Genomic DNA, 17,030 nt, shown 5'->3' on the forward strand with positions numbered 1-17,030 from the left:
CACATAATGCGCTTGCCCCCCCCCCGGTTCCTGACTATCTTTCCCACAGAGGAGACCACCAAAGGATGGCATTAAGATCTCATGGGCTCAGGTGGGCAGCTTTTAGCCAGACACTGAGCCAGGCACTCACATGGTCTGGAGGATGATAAGCGTTTGGCAGTGGGGACAACAGCCAGCTCCTCTGTGGGCCTGTCTGCATAGGGGGAAGAGGAGGGGGGTGTCTCTGGTTGGAGATCTTCAAGCTGTTTCTATAAGCAGGAGGAGCTCGATCTGCAGCGGGCAAGCAGGCCCACCCGTTTGGCACCCACGGGGAGCTTTGAGGGAACCTGGCTCAGGGTTGTCCTAGCCTTCCCTTCCCCCCTGTAGCCTTCTCTCCCCCCCCCAAGCCCCTCTCGTCCTCCATCAGCCTCCCAGGGCATGCTGCTCAGATGCTTTATTCATAAAGGCGGCTGCATCCAGTAAAACCCCGCCAGCCCCGCCCGTGGCACAGACCAGGGTCATGTGGGGTGATCAGTAGTTTTCCCGTCTTTTCCGGACCACTTTGGGCTTGATGTTCATCCGCCTCCATATGGCAGCCGTGGAGCGATCGAGCTTGGTGACGCCGCTGAAATCAAAAGTCTTCAGCTGGGGCAAGGTGGACAGGACGTAGCTCCTGGGAGAAGAGACAGAGTCTCCGTCATTTCCGATCCCAGCCGAGCTCCGACCCGCGCGGAGGATCAAAGGAGGGTTAGACCTGCAGCTTTTCTCCCAAACCTGTGGGCAGAGGGCACGGTTCCATCTCTGGAGCCTTAAGTCTTCCCCTGGTCTCGAGGTGAGCGCGGCCCCTGTGGCCTGGCCTCGTGTTTCTACGGTATGACCCAGCGGCTTGCAGGGTGCCCCCAGTTGTAGCACTGAAGGCAGGAGAGGCCGTTGCTGTGGCACACGTTAATATGTGAACTAGTGTGTGTGGGGGGTGCTGCTTGTGCTTCTGCTGCTTTGAGAAGAGCAAGCCCTGCAGTACGGCGATGGCTGGCCCTAACTCTGGAGGAGAGTAGAACCGGGTAGCCCAACTACCACGGGTTCTGGCAGGCCAGCGTTCCAAGGAAAGAACGGCTCCTGTTCGTTCTAAAGCCTAGTTATGTTTCACTTAATAAAGAAGACATTACCAGGCAGTTTCTTAAAGACATGCCCGTTTATCTGCATCTCTTGTTCTGGCATCTCAGCAGAATTGGGAGATGCGAAGGCCAAATACCCCTGGCTAGCTGCTGTTCTGCAGGAAGGGAGGCCATCAGATCAAAAACACAAGTGTCTCCCTAAAATGCAACAGGTTTGGACGGTGTGCCCACCCGTCAGCCAGGGGTAGCACCCCCTGTATTGGTCCAGCAGCCTTTCTGAAATGCTAGACTGGAGGGTGCGACTGATGCCAGGGCCCTAAGGAAGAACTGAAGCCTCATCCATCCATCCATCCATCCATCCATCCATCCATCCATCCATCCATCCGCACACTCTTTCTACCCTATTGTCCTCTGTGACCCCTGCAAGTGGGTCTCCTTTTTGGACTGGAACTGGCTCGTCTAATCTCAGGCATTTCAAAGGCTCTCTAGCCCAGGAAGATTTTTTGATTTGATTTGATTTGATTTGATTTATATCCCGCCCATCTGGTCTGGTCGACCACTCTGGGCGGCTGTCGGCACCAGGCGAGGTTTCCCTTAAGAGAACCATGTCATGCCACTGTGTATAGCAGCAAAAGGGCTCTGGAGCAGCCTGTGATCTTTACACTTCCCTCCGGCAGGCCAGCTGTAAGGTGCTGTTTGCAGGGCAGGGCAGTTCTGCTAGGCTGCAAAGCGACTCCTTTTATCAGTGCCGGGGCCCTGCTGAAATTTCCAGGGGTGGGTTGGTGAGGGAAATTCAACTTCGAGAGGCTGCTGCAGCTAAACCTGCCAAGAATCTGTCATCACTTTAAAAACCACCAAGATTTACTGGGCATCACCCACCGTTTTGGGGGCTTCAATTCACTGCGTCAGGTATATGGAATGTTACACCGCACCCACCCCTCAGACAGGGCCTGCGTGCATGAGACCGATAAATGTGTATAACAGAAATAAAAAAGTTCCTAGTCTCCCAGTGGTCTGGCAGAAGTCCACAAACACTCAGGCCCAAGAAAACTTGTTGGTCTTTAAATGTCACAAGATCCTCTAGTTGCCCTTTTTTTTTTTGGGTAGTTGTTGATTAATGGAATCTTGGACCGATCAAGGACGGAAGGCCTCTGAAGTTGTTATCTTCCCTGAGAGGGAAGCCAGGCCACAGAGTCTGGGGGGTGGGGGGGTGGGGGGGGTGGGGGGAAGGATCTCCGTGTTCCCTCTAATCAGGGAAAAGACCGGCATTCACACACAAAGGAAGAAAAATGGCCATGTGGTCCCTGCATACAATCCAGAACCCAAGGCTCCATAGATTACAGAGGTCTCTCTCTCTCTCACTTGGGCTAGCCTCCCACCCTGTTTGTGGGAGGGGAGGTGTCTTGACACCCTGGTCTTCAGGCTGGGATCCCGGCCCTCCTTGGGGCTGCAAAAGGGCCCCCCCCCTTCTCCTGTGGACCTCTGGCTCCGGGACAACACAGGGCTGACCAGCTCATCCCTTCACTTCCCAATGGATTCCGAAAGAAGGAGGGGTTTTCCTTGAGAAGGACTGTGCCCATTTAATCCTCACTGATGGATTAAATCGACTAAATGGCTGAAGGAAGGCAGTGGCCTGGTGGGGAAATCCTCTCCTAGGCAAAAAAAAAAGGGCAACAGAATCCTTCGGCTTGCCCCTTGCTGCCGACCCGGCAGGAGTGGGGAATGGTCTTCCTTTCCCCCTTTATAGAACAGGGGCTCTTTGGTGTGCGTAAACCCAATGCACGCACGGCCACCTCCCTTGTACAAAAAAAACGAAGCCACCAAGACCGGCTGAGTCAGAGGTCTTGCCCTGCTCCCACCCCCACCCCACCCCCCGCTCCTGCCCTGGATCGCTCCCTGCAGCTGCCTTCTTGTTACCTGTAGCCTTTCTCCTCTTCCACGGGGTTTCCGTGCAGGGTCAGGCTGCGCAGGTTGGGCAGCACGGCCAGTTTGTCCACTTCGGACAGGTGCTGGATGCTGTTCCCGTGGAGGTTGAGGTTGTGGAGGTTGTAGTAGGAGGTCAGCACCTGAGGAGAAAGAGAGAGAGAGCAGCTGCAGGAGCAGGGTTGAGAAATCTTATCGCCACCCCCGCCAGCCACACGCCTTACCCCCTGCCTTTTTCTTTTAAAAAATTGTGAGTGAGAGAGAACCTTTGGTTATTTATTTAAAATTGTTTACCCTGCCTTTCTCCTTTAAAAAGTATAAAACATCTGGTTGTCCAGATATTTTGGACATTGGTTCCCAGAAGCCTCAGCCAGCAAGGCCAGTAGTCAAGGATTATGGCTGCTGTAGTCCAAAACATCTGGAGGGACAAAGGACCACCCCCCTCCTGCTTTAAAGTGAGCCAGATCCTGCGCTACCTGCCTTTGGCTTCTGCTTTATGCTCCTGTGCTTGTTTGTTTTAAAGGAAGCTTTCTAGCTTTCCGTGTGGTTCTGGGGCTGACCGTTATTTCTTTCAATTGAAAAAAGGCTTTCTCCACCTGTGGTGGGATTGCTGTCGGGGGTGGCCATTCTGGGAGGCCCCCCCTTTGAGGAGACTGGTCTTGGAGGCCCTGAACCATTCCTTCCAGACGAAAAGGTTCTGGGAGCAGCTAATAAACAGGGAGGGAAATGCCGCTTGGCAGTCCGAGACATGAAGCAGAGAGACTGGGAGAGGGAAGGGTTTTCCACGTTGCACTTGTCTAACAATGATGAGCCCCATGTGGCTCTGGAAGCAACTGCTGCCCGTATGTACCGGGTCAATGATGGGCAGGTCGTTGAAGGAGAGGTCGACCCAATAGATGTCCTCAGGATACTCCAGCAGCTTCGCCATGATGTCCGAGAAGTCGGTCAGCTCATTGAGAGTGTTGTTGTTGAGCCGGATGGCCTGGGTCAGAAACCGGCCCCCTTCCGACAGCTTGATGGGTTTCAGGCCCGGACGTGGCTCCTCCGTCAGCAGGTCTGGTGGCAAAAGCAAGAGACGGAGGAGCTGGGTTTGGGTGGAGGGCTGCAGAGGCTCCTGATGCGCCCTTAGCGCCGTGCGTGAATTGGGCCGACAGCGGGGGGGGAGGAAGATCCGGCCAAGGGTTTCACCTCCAACCACGTTCTCTACGGAGGTTCTGGCCTCGGAACAGACCACAGAAGACATGGAGTCGACGGGCTTCGGTCTTACCTTGCAAGAAGCTGATGCCACGGAAGGAGTAGTCTAAGGGGGGAGCCTGGAGGGAGGCCCTGCTGTAATTCCACCGGGTGCACATCCGTCCAGCTGTGCTAGGCAAACACAATCACACAGGCAGAGGGGTTAACCCCAGACGCCACAGGGGGTGGGTGGGCTCTCCATGGCCGCTTGCAACCCCCCATTGGCCCACGCTGCTCAGGCGCTCCCACACCCCCAGGGGGCACCTGCTGTCACATGGCCAGCCAAGGACACCCTTGCTTCCCTCTGCCCTCCTGCCACCCCCCAACCCCCCAAATGGCCTGGTCTGGCCGTGTTGCGGTGGGTGCTTGGGGAAACCAGGGAGGAGAGGAGTCAGACTCAGACTTTCCTGGGCAAAGGAAGAAGGCGGCCTGCAAGCAAGTGGGCTCTTCTGGGACCAATCTGTTTTCAGGAAAACCCCCACCTTGGCCTTGAGGTGCAACAAAAAGGGGCGGCGAGGGGAGACGGGGCAGGCCAAAAGCAGAAGAGGGGGCTGTGGTGGATGGAAAGCCCTTGGAGTCTCCCTGGAAGGAGTGGCAGCCGCGCTCTGGCCAGCCTTCCAAACTGTGCCAGGGGCAGGAGGGCAACACCTGGCTCATGTTTCAGGGATGGAGACCAGAGAAAGGCGGCCCAACGCTCCCCCTCGAACGGGTTGCCGCCCTGGCCCCGGGAAGTGGGAGCAACAGGCGGAATCCTAGGCTTCAGGGTTGAAGGGTGAAGGACAGATCCCGAAGGGCACCTTGGGTAAACAAACCATCACCTCTCGGCCTTCCTTCCTCCCTCTGTTAAAAAAAGGCACAACTGAAAGGTTCCTGGCCCAGTTGGTAGTGTGTGTGTGTGTGGGGGGGGGCGGTAGGAGAGAGTGACTTTTTCTCGTCAGGCTGGGGGCTTCGGCCCTCCAGATGCTTCAGGCATCAACAGCTAGTGGTACCAAGAAAGCACAGCCACGTGCGAGGGATCGTGGACAAGCCAAAACCTCCACCTGCACCCCGTTTGAGAGGATGCGTTGTCTTTTGAGCCTCCAGCGTCTTTGCAGCCGTCTGCCTCTTAGCCGGATGCAGTGGAAGTATTCTGAGCAGGGTGTGTGTGGGAGATCTCTGAGAAAATCCCAGCAGCCAGACCGCTGACCGGGGCTGGTGATTGGGATCGCATAACCCACCCCGTAACAGCTGCTCCACCGGCTGCCGATCCGTTTCTGGTCTCAATTCAAGGTGCTGGTTTTAACCTATGAAGCCCTAAACGGCTTGGGTCCAATCTGTCTCAAAGATCACATCTCCCTCCGTGGGCCTCTTGGCTGGACGAATGTACTTAGACTTTATCTAATTTAGCCAAAACAAAGCAAAGATCATCAAGAGAGGCATTTTTCTCTCAGCCCCACCATCTTCACAGGCGTGCTTGGTGGGGACATGGGAGAAGGGCCTTCTCTGTGGCTGCTCTTAGAGACTCTGGAACTCCCTCCCACTGGAAGCTGGATTGGCCCCATCTTTGCTGTCCTTCTGCAAGCAGGTGAAGACTTTTTATCTTCAGACAGGCTTTTTCTTAGCGATTAGCTCTGTGAGTAAGGTCTCCAGCGGCGGAGCCAGAGGTAGGGAGTTCAATTCCCCAACAGGCCCTCCTTGACCGGGGCTGGACTGGATAATCCATAGGGTCCCTTCCCACTCTGCCGTTCTAAGATAATGATTACAAAAGCAGTGTTATGCCTTGTTACGTTGAATCTGGTTTTGGTGTTGATTTTGTTTGCTATTTTATGTGTGCCATTTGTCTGACGTGTTTTAATATTTGTATACTTGCTGTTTTGGGGTTTTTAATATTGTCTTTTCATGATATAAGCCTTGGGTCCTTTTTTTTTTAAAGAGGAAGGTGGGGTAAAAATACCTTAAATAAATGAATTAAATAAGTGGGTGTGACCATCTAATTGTGGCTGCTTCAGTCCTCCAGTTCGCTGCAAGTCCAGCCTCTCCCGGGGTGGGTGGCTGCAACCACTGATGATAGAACAGGCATGGCTGACCCATCATCAGTTGCACTCCTCTATCCTTGAATTTAACACTGGCTTCAGACTCTTGGAGGCAGTAAAACCGGCCAATTTGCTCTCGAGGGAAAATCCTACTCTTATCTCCTGACCCAAAATGCATCCAATGAGGGCTAACATGAACACTTGAAGGACCCCCTCTGGGTGTGTCGTGCAAACGGGGTTAATACCACTGCCCACCTGGGATAGGACACAGCAGAACTTGCCTGCAAAAAGAAAGAAAAAAAGAAAGAAAATAAAGATTTATTTTTTTCATTTTATTACTGAATAACGCAGATTCCGCTTTGCTTCTAAACACAGGGTGTACAGAGGGTATCAAGGCAACCTGTCCTCAGAATGCAGGTCATGTACAAAGTCACCCCAAAAACATAACTGTGTGCATTAAAAATAGGATTGAAGCAAAAGAGAACAAGGTGGTCATCATTACGACCGAGTAGACATCTGATCTATGAAAGCAGATTGTATGATTTCTTTAGTAGTCTGTAATGGTATCGCCTACTCCGGCATTTGTATGAAACATGATAGTTAGACCCAGTCACCCCTGACTTAGGGTGATCCTAAGAGGGGTTTCTGGATGTGTGGAAATTTTAAAGCAGTAGGTTGCTGTGGGTTAAACTGCAGAAGCCTCTGTGCTGCAAGGTCAGAAGACCTGCAGTCGTTAGATCGAATCCATGTGACAGAGTGAGTCCCCGTCGCTTGTCCCAGCTCCTGCCAACCTGGCGGTTCGAAAGCATGCAAAATGCGAGTTAATAGGTACCACCACGGTGGGAAGGTCACGGCGTTCCATGTCTAGTCGGGACCACAGAAATGGTCTTTGGACAAACGCTGGCTCTATGGCTTGGAAACAGGGATGAGCACCACCCCCTACAGTCGGACACGACTGGACAAAAATTATCAAGGGGGACCTTTACCTTTACCTTTACCACTGCCATTCCCAGTGAGTTTCCATGGCTGAGCAAAAGCAAAAGGCGTGTTGCTTATATACCTCCCCATTGCACTTCAAGCACTCTCTGGGCAGTTCACAAGTTCATTATGCAGGATACACATTGCCCCCCCCGCCCCCCAGTGATTGGAGCAGGGATTTGAATGCAGGTCTCTCAAGTCCTAGCCCACCACACCACACGGCTTCTCACACAACTGTTTTCCTTAGAAAGAAGCTACACCCACCAGACAAAAACCTACTTCAAGAAGTTCTTCCTGCCTCTTGTGGGAATGTTTACAAATCCAGACGTCAAAAGAACTGAACCTAAATGATTGCATGTGTGAAACGCAACCTTGCACCGCTGTACCTTTAAGCTGGGCATGAATGTTCTACCGTGTCACTGTCTATTTTACCTCGTAGGTCTGAAGCAGTGGACTATGTTTCATGAAAACTCAGCATTAAAATATAACAGATTTTAAGGTGCCACAGGGTTTTTGTCTTCTTTATTATCATCATTCCCTCTGGGTTTGGCCCGAGATGCTTGCGCAAACTTAAAGGGCTCCCTCTTCTAAGACATCCAACAAAGACATGAGCCAAAATGCCAAAAGCGGGTCTGAACAAACAGGGGCTCGTTCGCCAGCAGGAGGAGAACAGACGTGGTCTGAGGCTGGCTTTCCGTGGCCGTGGAGAGACCGGCCTCTTTTCCCAGCCTGCCCACGGGGGGGGAGGTTGTGGCTGCGAGGGAGACCGAGAGCAGAGCCTCCACCAACAACGTGGGTCGCCTTCTAGGGATGGCCATCGAGGAGAAGAACATTTGCACCAAGGCTGGCTCTGGTTATGCACAGCAGCCTGCGTGAGCTCAAGGGGAATCAACGGGGTTTGGCTAAGATGTCCGTCTCCGGCGTTACTTCTCAGGCAAAGAAAACGGGCTGGAAGTTGCACAGAACAGAGGCAGGCGGCCAGCATTCCAGGAAGTTACTTTTGGGATGAGAACTCCCAGAACATCCGCCATTTGGGGCTGCTGACCTTTTGCAAGTGCCGGACGTGAACGAAGCAGAGCTCTTTCCCCTGTCCAGGCTCCCCCCCCCCGCCCGGGCTCTTGTGTCTGGTGCTCTGCCTCTGCCTCCATGCATACGGTCTGGAGCTGTTGCAGCCTGACTTCAAACAGGATGATGACCCTTGGAGTGCTTGAGCAGAAAGGGCCGGTGGGTGAAGCCACATGCTTCCGGCTCATGGTGCCTCTGCTGAACTCAGGACATGGGGAACACTGGCTCCTCTTTAGTTTGTGAACATGGTTAAACTTGAACGCTCTGCAGGGATGGCGTTGATGCTCTTTCATGGCTGTTGTGATTCCCGTCCAGAAAATACATATTTTCCATTCTTACTCTGGCATGGGTCTGATGGAGATCAAATGTGTAGTGAGGGTGGTTCTTCTTCAGTTGCTAAAAGATCGACAAACAACAGTCCAAGGGTGGGGAAAAGCACCAGACCATGATTGCACCTGTGCAAAGGGGAGGTTCTGGGCCTGTGGCGTGCTTCCTTGAACTCGTCTCTTTAATGTATGGGCTGCAAGAAATCCCAACGAATGTTAAAAAAAAAAAAACCAACACCACCTCAGTGGTGACGTTCTGTTTTGTTTTCCCCGTGATTTGGGTTTCCGATTGTCAAGCCAGAGGTGAGGAGTTCGATTCCCTCCTATGAGGAGAGGCAGCCTGTGTAGCCTTGGTCCACCTGCGCGGTCCCAGGAGAAGGGAAGGGTCAGCCCCTTCTGAGTATTCGCTCCCTAGAAAACCCAGCCAAGGGTCGCCATAAGTCAGAATGGACTTGACCTTAGAGGGTTAGTCTAGCCGGCTGGCTGGATTGTTCAGTGGTTTAGGTCTCTGGCTGTGGAGCCAGAGGTTGGGAGTTCAAATCCACCGCTGTGCCTGCTGGAAGAAGAGCCAGCCTGGGTGGCCTCGGGGCAGCTGCAGGGCAGTCCCCAGAGGAAGGGAAGGGAAGGGGAGACCCCCGCCTGAGGCCTCTCTGTACCTGGAAAACCCTTGAAAATGGGTCGCCATGAGTCGGAACTGACTTTGAGGGCACCTGAGGGTGATGATGATGATGGCGGCAGCGGCTTCGCAGAGGCTTTCATGTGTTGCCCCGTAGTGAGCCTCGTGGAGCAGTGGTTAAAACGCTGTCCTGCAGCTAAAACTGTGCTCACGACCTGGGGTTCAAATCCCAGGTAGCCGGCTCAAGGTTGACTCAGCCTTCCATCCTTCCGAGGTCGGTCAAATGAGTACCCAGCTTGCTGGGGGGGCAATGTGTAGCCTGCATGATTAACTTGTAAACCGCCCGGAGAATGCTTGTAGCGCTATGGGGCGGTATATAAGTTCAATTAATAATAATAATAATAATAATAATAATAATAATAATAATAATAATAATAATAATAATAATAATAATAATAATAATTATGGGTGCTGTAATCCACAGGGGTCCCCTTGGCCAGAGCACTGACGAGCCTGCAGGGAGGTGGGGTGTTTCTCCCCCCCCATCCTATCCCATTTCCACGCTCGAATAATCACGTGCCTTGCACCAGGGCCTCGGGTTTTCTCCCCCCTCCCTCCAAAAAGTCACGCCCTCGTGCCCGGATTTGCACACTCACCATCCTGGGCGCCCCCTCGGCTCCTTCTGCCTCCGCCGGGGCACGCGGGGGCGGGGCGTCGCCGGGGCAACAGGAACACAGGGCAACTCCTCCCCCGCGGGGGCGGGGCAAGGCGGGGCTTGCGTGCGTGCTCCTCCTCCTCCTCCTCCCCCCCTCCCGAGGGCCGCGCGGGGGCCGCCGGGAGATGTAGTTGCTGCCTCAGGAGCCGAGAACAGGAGACGCGCGGCCTGTCGGGAGCGGGTGGCGCCGGCTGAGGCGGAGGTTCGGGCCCCGTCGCTGTCCCGGTCGGTCGGTGGCTCCGTCGGGACGGGCCTCGGCCTGCAAGAGCGGGAGGTGGAGAAGCAGCCGCGGCTACGGCACGGGTGGCGGCTCTCAGGTAGGCTAGGCCGGGGCTGGTCGGTCGGTCGGTCGGGCAACTTTGAGTTGGCGGGAAAGGCCGTTTTTTTTTACCTCAGGAGGAAAAGGAAAATTTCCCTCAGGAAGAAACAGGAGGAGGAGGCGGCGGCGGCGGCGGCCGGGCCTCCCTTTCTCTCTCTCGGTCTCGGCCTCCTCGGGCGGGCAGCCGGCTTCCTTGCGGGAGCGAGGCTCCTCCGGCCGCCACTCGGACCCGGACCCAGGCCGCAGCCGGGGGGGGGGGGTGGCTCGGCTCTCCTCCTTCCTTCCCGCCGGGAGGACTTGAGGGAGTTCAGCCCCTGGAGGGATGCGGCGGGTGGGTGTCCGGGGTCGGGGAAAGGAAAGAAGGAAAGCGCGAAGGCGGCGGCTTTGGTTCCCCGGGGAAAGCCTCGCCTTCGCCGCCTGGTGGGTTTCTCTCTCCCCCTCCCCCCGCTCGGGACCCCTCTTCTCTCTCTCTCTCTCTAGCTTTCCTTCTTTCTTTCGGCGGAGGTGGTCGGGCCTCGTTCTTCTTTCTCCTGGCAAGGCGGACGGGCGCGCCTCTCCCCCTCCTCCTCCTCCGGGTCTTATCCCCACCACAGCCCTGTGAGGTAGGCCAGGCAAGAGAGAGAGAGAGAGAGAGAGAGAGTTGTGTGTCTCTGTGTGAGACTGTCTGGCAGCTCAGTCTCCTGGATGGTTTCCGGAGTTCAGAGCCCCGACCCTCTTTTTAACCCTACAAATGCTGAAGGAGCTCCTAAGACTCCCTTAGGCAGTTGCTGCCCCTTAGAGAGGGCTTTCTCTCTCTGTGTGTCTGTGTATGTATGTGAGAGGGGTTTTATTGTTGTTTCTCCCTGTTCCCCCCTTCCCCGGCACCCTCACCCAAAGTCACCCAGTGGGTTGGAGGGCTGCCCTGGGGGCTCGAACCGGGCGCTGGCAGGCCCTGGCGCTCCTCCTTCTCCTCTTCCGCCACACCCTTCCCTCTCGTCACAGCCTCGTGAGGGAGGGGAAGTTGGTCGGACCCTGTGAAGAAGGAGGCCCGGGACCTTGGGGTGTCCCCAGCCTTTGGCATGGGGGGGGGGTTCCTCTGCGGCTGCAGAGCTTAGGCAGACTGAACTTGCATCTCTGACAAGGGGAAGAAACGCTTCTTGCTGGGCTGGGGCAACGCTGTGAAGAAAAGTTCACTTCTGCCTCTTCTGTGGCGCTCTTGGGAGGCAGGAAAAGTTCGGATTTTTGTTTTTTGTTTTTTAAATTGAAAAGTGCAAGGGAGGCAAAGGATAGACAAATCAGAGACTGGCGGTTGTTTGCAGCTGGGGCTTAAAAGAACAGACAGCTTTTTAAACGGCTTGGAGTTGACTGCTCATCGTCGTCGTTTAGTCGTGCCCGACTCTTCTTCGTGACCCCATGGACCAGAGCACATCAGGCTCTCCTATCTTCCACTGTGTCAAATTCATTCTGGTAGCTTCGATGATATTGTCCAACCATCTCATCCTTGGTCGTCCCCTTCTCCTCTTGCCTTCACACTTTCCAAACATCAGGGTCTTTTCCAGGGAGTCTTCTCTTCTCATGAGATGACCAAAGTATTATAGCCTCAGCTTCAGGATCTGTCCTTCCAGTGAGCGAGCACTCAGGGTTGATTTCCTTTAGAATTGATAGGTTTGTTCTCCTTGCAGTCCAGGGGACTCTCAAGAGCCTCCTCCAGCACCACAATTCAAAGGCATCAATTCTTCGTCGGTCTGCTTTCTTTATGGTCCAGCTCTCGCTTCCATACATCACTACAGGAAAAACCATAGCTTTGACTATGCGGACTTTTGTTGGCAAGGTGATGTCTCTGCTTTTTAGGATGCTGTCTAGGTTTGTCATCGCTTTCCTCCCAAGAAGCAGGAGTCTTTTAATTTTGTGGCTGCTGTCTCCATCTGCAGTAATCATGGACCCCAAGAAAGTAAAATCTGTCACTGCCTCCATATCTTCCCCTTCTATTTCCCAGGAGGTGATGGGACCAGTGGCCATGATCTTAGTTTTTTTGATGTTGAGTTTCAGACCGTTTTTTGAACTCTCCTCTTTCACCCTCATTAAGAGGTTCCTTAATTCCTCCTCACTTTCTGCCATCAGAGTGGTATCATCTGCATATCGGAGGTTGTTAATATTTCTTCCAGCAGTCTTGATTCCAACTTGAGATTCCTCCATTCCAGGCTTTCGCATGAGGTATTCTGCATATAAGTTGAATAAGCAGGGAGACAATATACAGCCTTGTCGTACTCCTTTCCCAATTTTGAACCAATCAGTTGTCCCATGTCGAGTTCTAACTGTTGCTTCCTGTCCCACATATCGGTTTCTCAGGAGATGGATAAGGTGGTCAGGCACTCCCATTTCTTTAAGGGCTTGCCATAGTTTGCTGTGGTCCACACAGTCAAAGGCTTTTGCATAGTCAATGAAGCAGAAGTAGATATTTTTCTGGTTTCGATTATACCTGACTAGCCCAGTGGTTTTTCCTACTCTCTTCAGTTTAAGCTTGAATTTTGCTATGAGAAGCTGATGATCAGAGCCACAATCAGCTCCAGGTCTTGTTTTTGCTGACCGTATAGAGCTTCTCCATCTTTGGCTGCAGAGAATATAATCAATCTGATTTCGGTATTGCCCATCTGGTGATTTCCATGTGTAGAGTCGCCTCTTGTGTTGTTGGAAAAGAGTGTTTGTGATGACCAGCTTGTTCTCTTCACAAAACTCTATTAGCCTTTGCCCTGTTTTGTTTTGAACTCCAAGACCAAACTTCCTGTTGTTCCTTTTATCTCTTGACCCCCTGCCTTAGCATTCCAATCCCCTAGAATGAGGAGAACATCTTTGGTATCAGTTCTAGAAGGTGTTGTAAGTTCATAAAATTGGTCAATTTCAGTGTCCTTCACATTGGTGGTTGGTGCATAAACTTGGATTACTGTGATGTTGAAAGGTCTGCCTTGGATTCATATTGACATCATTCTATCATTTTTGAGATTATATCTCATTACAGCTTTTCCCACTCTTTTGTTGACTATGAGGGCTACTCCATTCTTTCTGCAGGATTCCTGCCCACAGTAGTAGATATGATAATCATCTGAATTGAATTCACCCATTCTTGTCCATTTTAGTTCACTGACACCCAGGATGTCAATGTTTATTCTTGCCATCTCCTGTTTGACCACCTCCAGCTTCCCAAGGTTCATAGATCTTACATTCCAGGTTCCTGTGCAGTATTTTTCTTTGCAGCATCGGACTTTCCTTTCACCTCCAGGCGTGTCCACTGCTGAGCGTCCTTTCAGCTTTGGCCCAACCACTTCATTAGCTCTGGAGCTACTTGTATTTGTCCTCTGCTTTTTCTCAGTAACATGTTGAACGCCTTCCGACCTGAGAGTCCCATCTTCCAGCATCATATCTTTTAGCCTTTTATTTCTGTTCATGGGGTTTTCTTGGCAAAGATACTGGGGTGGCATTGCCAGTTCCTACTCCAGGTGAATTGCGTTTAGTTAGAACTCTCCACTATGTCCTGTCCGTCTTGGGTGGCCCTGCACTGCATAGCCCATAGCTTCCCTGAGTTACTCAAGCCCCTTCGCCACAACAAGGCAGCAATCCGTGAAGGAGGGAGTTGACTGCTCAGGGTGCTCCAATTCGATTTCAATTATCCAGTGCAAACTTGGACATTTAAGTCATCTGTCTTCCTTATTAATGTCGTCCCTTATCCTAACCTGCAAGTTAGGAGAGAGGTGAAGAGTGGTGTGCCCCAGGGATCTGTCCTGGGACTGTTGTTTTTCAGCCTTGTTAATCAATGACCTGGAGACACAGGGATAAGGAGTGAGGTGGCCGAGTTTGCAGGCTCTGAGGGTTCTGAACTGTCCGTGATGGATCTGGAAAGAGATCTTGGTGTGCTGGCGGCAGTAAAGAAGGCCAGTTCCATGCTAGGTCTCATTAAAAAAGGGGATAGAAAATAAAACAGCCAACATTCTAATGCCATTGTACAAATTGCTGGTAAGGCCACACCTGGAGTATTGCATACAGTTACTCAGGCCAACCAAAATTTACCCTAAGTAATGTAACTTGAGTGCTGCACCTTCTTGTGTTGTGCATTTCTTCACTCCTCCCCCATGTGCATGATGTATCCCTATCAGCCTTTCACCGGATGGAGCTAGTTATGCCACTGCAGGCTTCTTACTGCTTCACCAGTCCCTGCTCAGCATCTTTTTCAAATATAGGGCCAGATATTTCTAGAGGTATTCTCTGACTCCAACTGGCAGAGTTTTCCAAGAATTCCCCAAGCAGAATGTTCAGAGTTGCAGCCCACAAACACAAATCAACAGACCTCTAGACTTGTCCCCCCTCCTCCCAATAAATAACCCAGTCCTACCTAGGCTACCACCATATCAGCTGTCTTCTCTGGCCATAATTGAAAAAAAAGAAAACTGCCATAGTGCTTCCTGGGAATTGTTCTTTAGCAGGCACCTTCTATAGAATCTAATGTGCAGTGGGAGTATGACTCCCCGCAGCCTCCACAACTGGGAGAGCCAAGTCCTGCAGGATGGCAGAGTCACTGACCAGCTTCCTCATTCCTTGACGCCTTCACTTTGCTATTATGGCATCTGTGTCTGACATGCTTGAATTTCCCAACAGCACCCTTCTGAACCCTTGTTAACCTCCTTATTCTTGGCTTCTCATTTGCTATCTCTTGGACCTGGAAGTCCCTCCTGGAAGAGTTACCTGGAACTAACTTTTGTTTTGAATTCACTGTCAAAAAACATTTCTTCCATGGAATTTTTGAAAGAGTCTGCCCTATCAATTATCATACAGTAAAAAAGAAAGCAGTAACTGCTGCATTTTTGAGACTAACATATATTTTATACAGTGGTGCCTCGCTTAATGAGCACCTCGTTTAATGACGAATCTGCATAGCGACAGATTTTTTGCGGTCGCATAACGGTAAAACATCGCTTTGCGATTATCGGTAAGCTGTTTCGCGTACCGATTTTCGCATAGTGATGTTTTTAAAACAGCTGATTGGCGGTTCCAAAGTGGCCGCAGAAAAAAATGGCCGGCCGCTGTGTTTTCGCGCCCATTCCTCGCAAACCGGGCAGCGAAAATGGCGGCCATATGGAGAATTTTTGCTTAAAGGTGAGTTTTAAGCCCATAGGAACGCATTAAATGGGGTTTAATGCATTCCTATGGGCTTTTTCTTTTCGCATAGCGACGAATCCAGATAGCAACGGTTTTTCCTGAACAGATTATCGTCGCTATGCGGGGCACCACTGTATCTTCAAAATATACGTTTTATATATTTAAAGCTAACAAATATATGGCTTTCCCTCCTGTCATCACTTAAATATTTTCCCATCTTGAACTATATTACTACTGTTGTTTTTCATTTTATTATATTATTTTTATTCCATCTATTATTGTTAGCCGCCCAGAGTAGACTTCGGTCTAGATGGGTATGGTATGAATTTAATAAATAAATATGTCAGCATGAGCTTTCATGGAGTACAGTCCACTTCCTCAGATGCATGAAATGCAGTGTTAAGACCACTGGTTTAATGTACAGTTTATGTGGTAGTGGGGGAGGAACAAAGTAAAATGGAATACCGAAAATGACAATTATATGGTAAACGCTACTAATAAACTTTCAAAGTGATGGTTAGAATAAACATCCTGTCAGTAGGTATAGTTAATGCTAAACATCTATGCGCTGAATCACAACTGTATTAGGCTTTTGTCTTTGAAGAGTTTCATTGTAATGAATTCCATTCTCAAGAAGGATTTTGTGTTGAAGCTAGTGTTCTTGTGAAAAAGAAGCTAGGTTTTTTTGTTTATTTATTTATTTATTTTTTGCTGTGTGCAAGAATTTTGTGAAAGCCTCTTATTTTGTGAAGGGTATTAAGAAGCATTGATCTCTGTTCAGGGCTCTGCTGAAGAATTGACTGCATAAATATTTCCCTGTGGGCAAAATCCTCTTAGGTAAAGCTATGCAACACAGACCAGATGATGTCATCATCCAGTGCTGGCAATATCTAATTTAAATTAATTAAAAGGTGCCTATACCACTCCATTCAGATTCCAGGGCTCCCTCGGCCTCTCTTGTGCCCTGGAGAGCTTTGGAATTGGAGCAGGAAGTCTTTCAGAGTCAAAAATCACATTCAGTCCTGATCCTGGTGCTGGTAATCCAGCAGTGATTTTTGATTATTAAACGTTCATCCTCCCTGATTCTAAGGGGCCGCCAAAGGCTTTTCCAGGGTGGAAGGAAGAGGGAACAGGCAGCTTTTAATTACTTTACATTAAATGTTACTGGTGCCAGATGATGACATCTTTTGGTTTGTACCACATAAATGTACATACTCAGTCAAGACATTGGCCAGGGTCTTCAGTCTCACTCCTTATCATGTAACGTAGTCGAAATACAGATGAGAATTTCCCAGTATTAATTAATATTAATTCTCTTGTTGAAACTTTTTCTTTTTGCTATATACACCCTTGATCCATGCTAATTGTTCTGCAGGCAGGAACCTGATTTATACACATTACTTTGTAAAGCACCATGTGCACAGATTTCAGTTCACTGATTTACTGAGGCAACATCAGCAACAGCAAAGTGTCTAATGGCATCTTAAGAACTAGCAAGTTTTGCTTAACATAGCCTTTGTGGATTTTAGCCCATAGCTGCACAGACTATTGCCTCAATTTAATGTATTCTCGAAGGCTTTCATGGCCGGGATCTGATGGTTGTTGTGGGTTTTTCAGGCTCT

At 50.8% G+C, this 17,030-nt stretch overlaps 2 protein-coding genes across 4 annotated transcripts in view; one reads left to right on the forward strand and one right to left on the reverse strand.

Moving 5' to 3' along the window:
• Positions 1-418: 418 nt before the first annotated feature.
• LRRC51 (leucine rich repeat containing 51) lies at positions 419-10,043 on the reverse strand. 3 transcript variants are annotated; one of them, XM_020791912.3, is made up of 6 exons: positions 9,904-10,043; positions 6,518-6,543; positions 4,285-4,377; positions 3,868-4,073; positions 3,012-3,160; positions 419-652 (listed from the first exon to the last, which is right to left on the reverse strand). In XM_020791912.3, exons 3-6 carry the CDS (start codon positions 4,367-4,369, stop codon positions 511-513), a joined length of 582 nt encoding a protein of 193 aa, XP_020647571.1. In that variant the 5' UTR covers positions 4,370-4,377; positions 6,518-6,543; positions 9,904-10,043; the 3' UTR covers positions 419-510. The 3 variants fall into 3 exon arrangements, with proteins under 3 accessions (XP_020647571.1, XP_020647570.1, XP_078246695.1); XM_020791911.3 differs by having other exon boundaries at positions 4,285-4,382; positions 9,904-10,021; XM_078390569.1 differs by lacking the exons at positions 6,518-6,543; positions 9,904-10,043 and adding an exon at positions 5,297-5,943 and having other exon boundaries at positions 4,285-4,382.
• Positions 10,044-10,143: 100 nt separating this feature from the next.
• Positions 10,144-17,030, forward strand: part of NUMA1 (nuclear mitotic apparatus protein 1) — an 85,538-nt gene continuing 78,651 nt past the window's right edge. Inside the window, exon 1 of the mRNA XM_072993371.2 lies at positions 10,144-10,279. The gene's annotated coding sequence lies outside the window, so the exon portion shown is untranslated. The remainder of the gene's footprint in view (positions 10,280-17,030) is intronic.

This window comes from Pogona vitticeps, chromosome 3 (genome assembly GCF_051106095.1).
Source record: "Pogona vitticeps strain Pit_001003342236 chromosome 3, PviZW2.1, whole genome shotgun sequence".
Taxonomy (NCBI): Eukaryota; Metazoa; Chordata; class Lepidosauria; order Squamata; family Agamidae; genus Pogona; species Pogona vitticeps.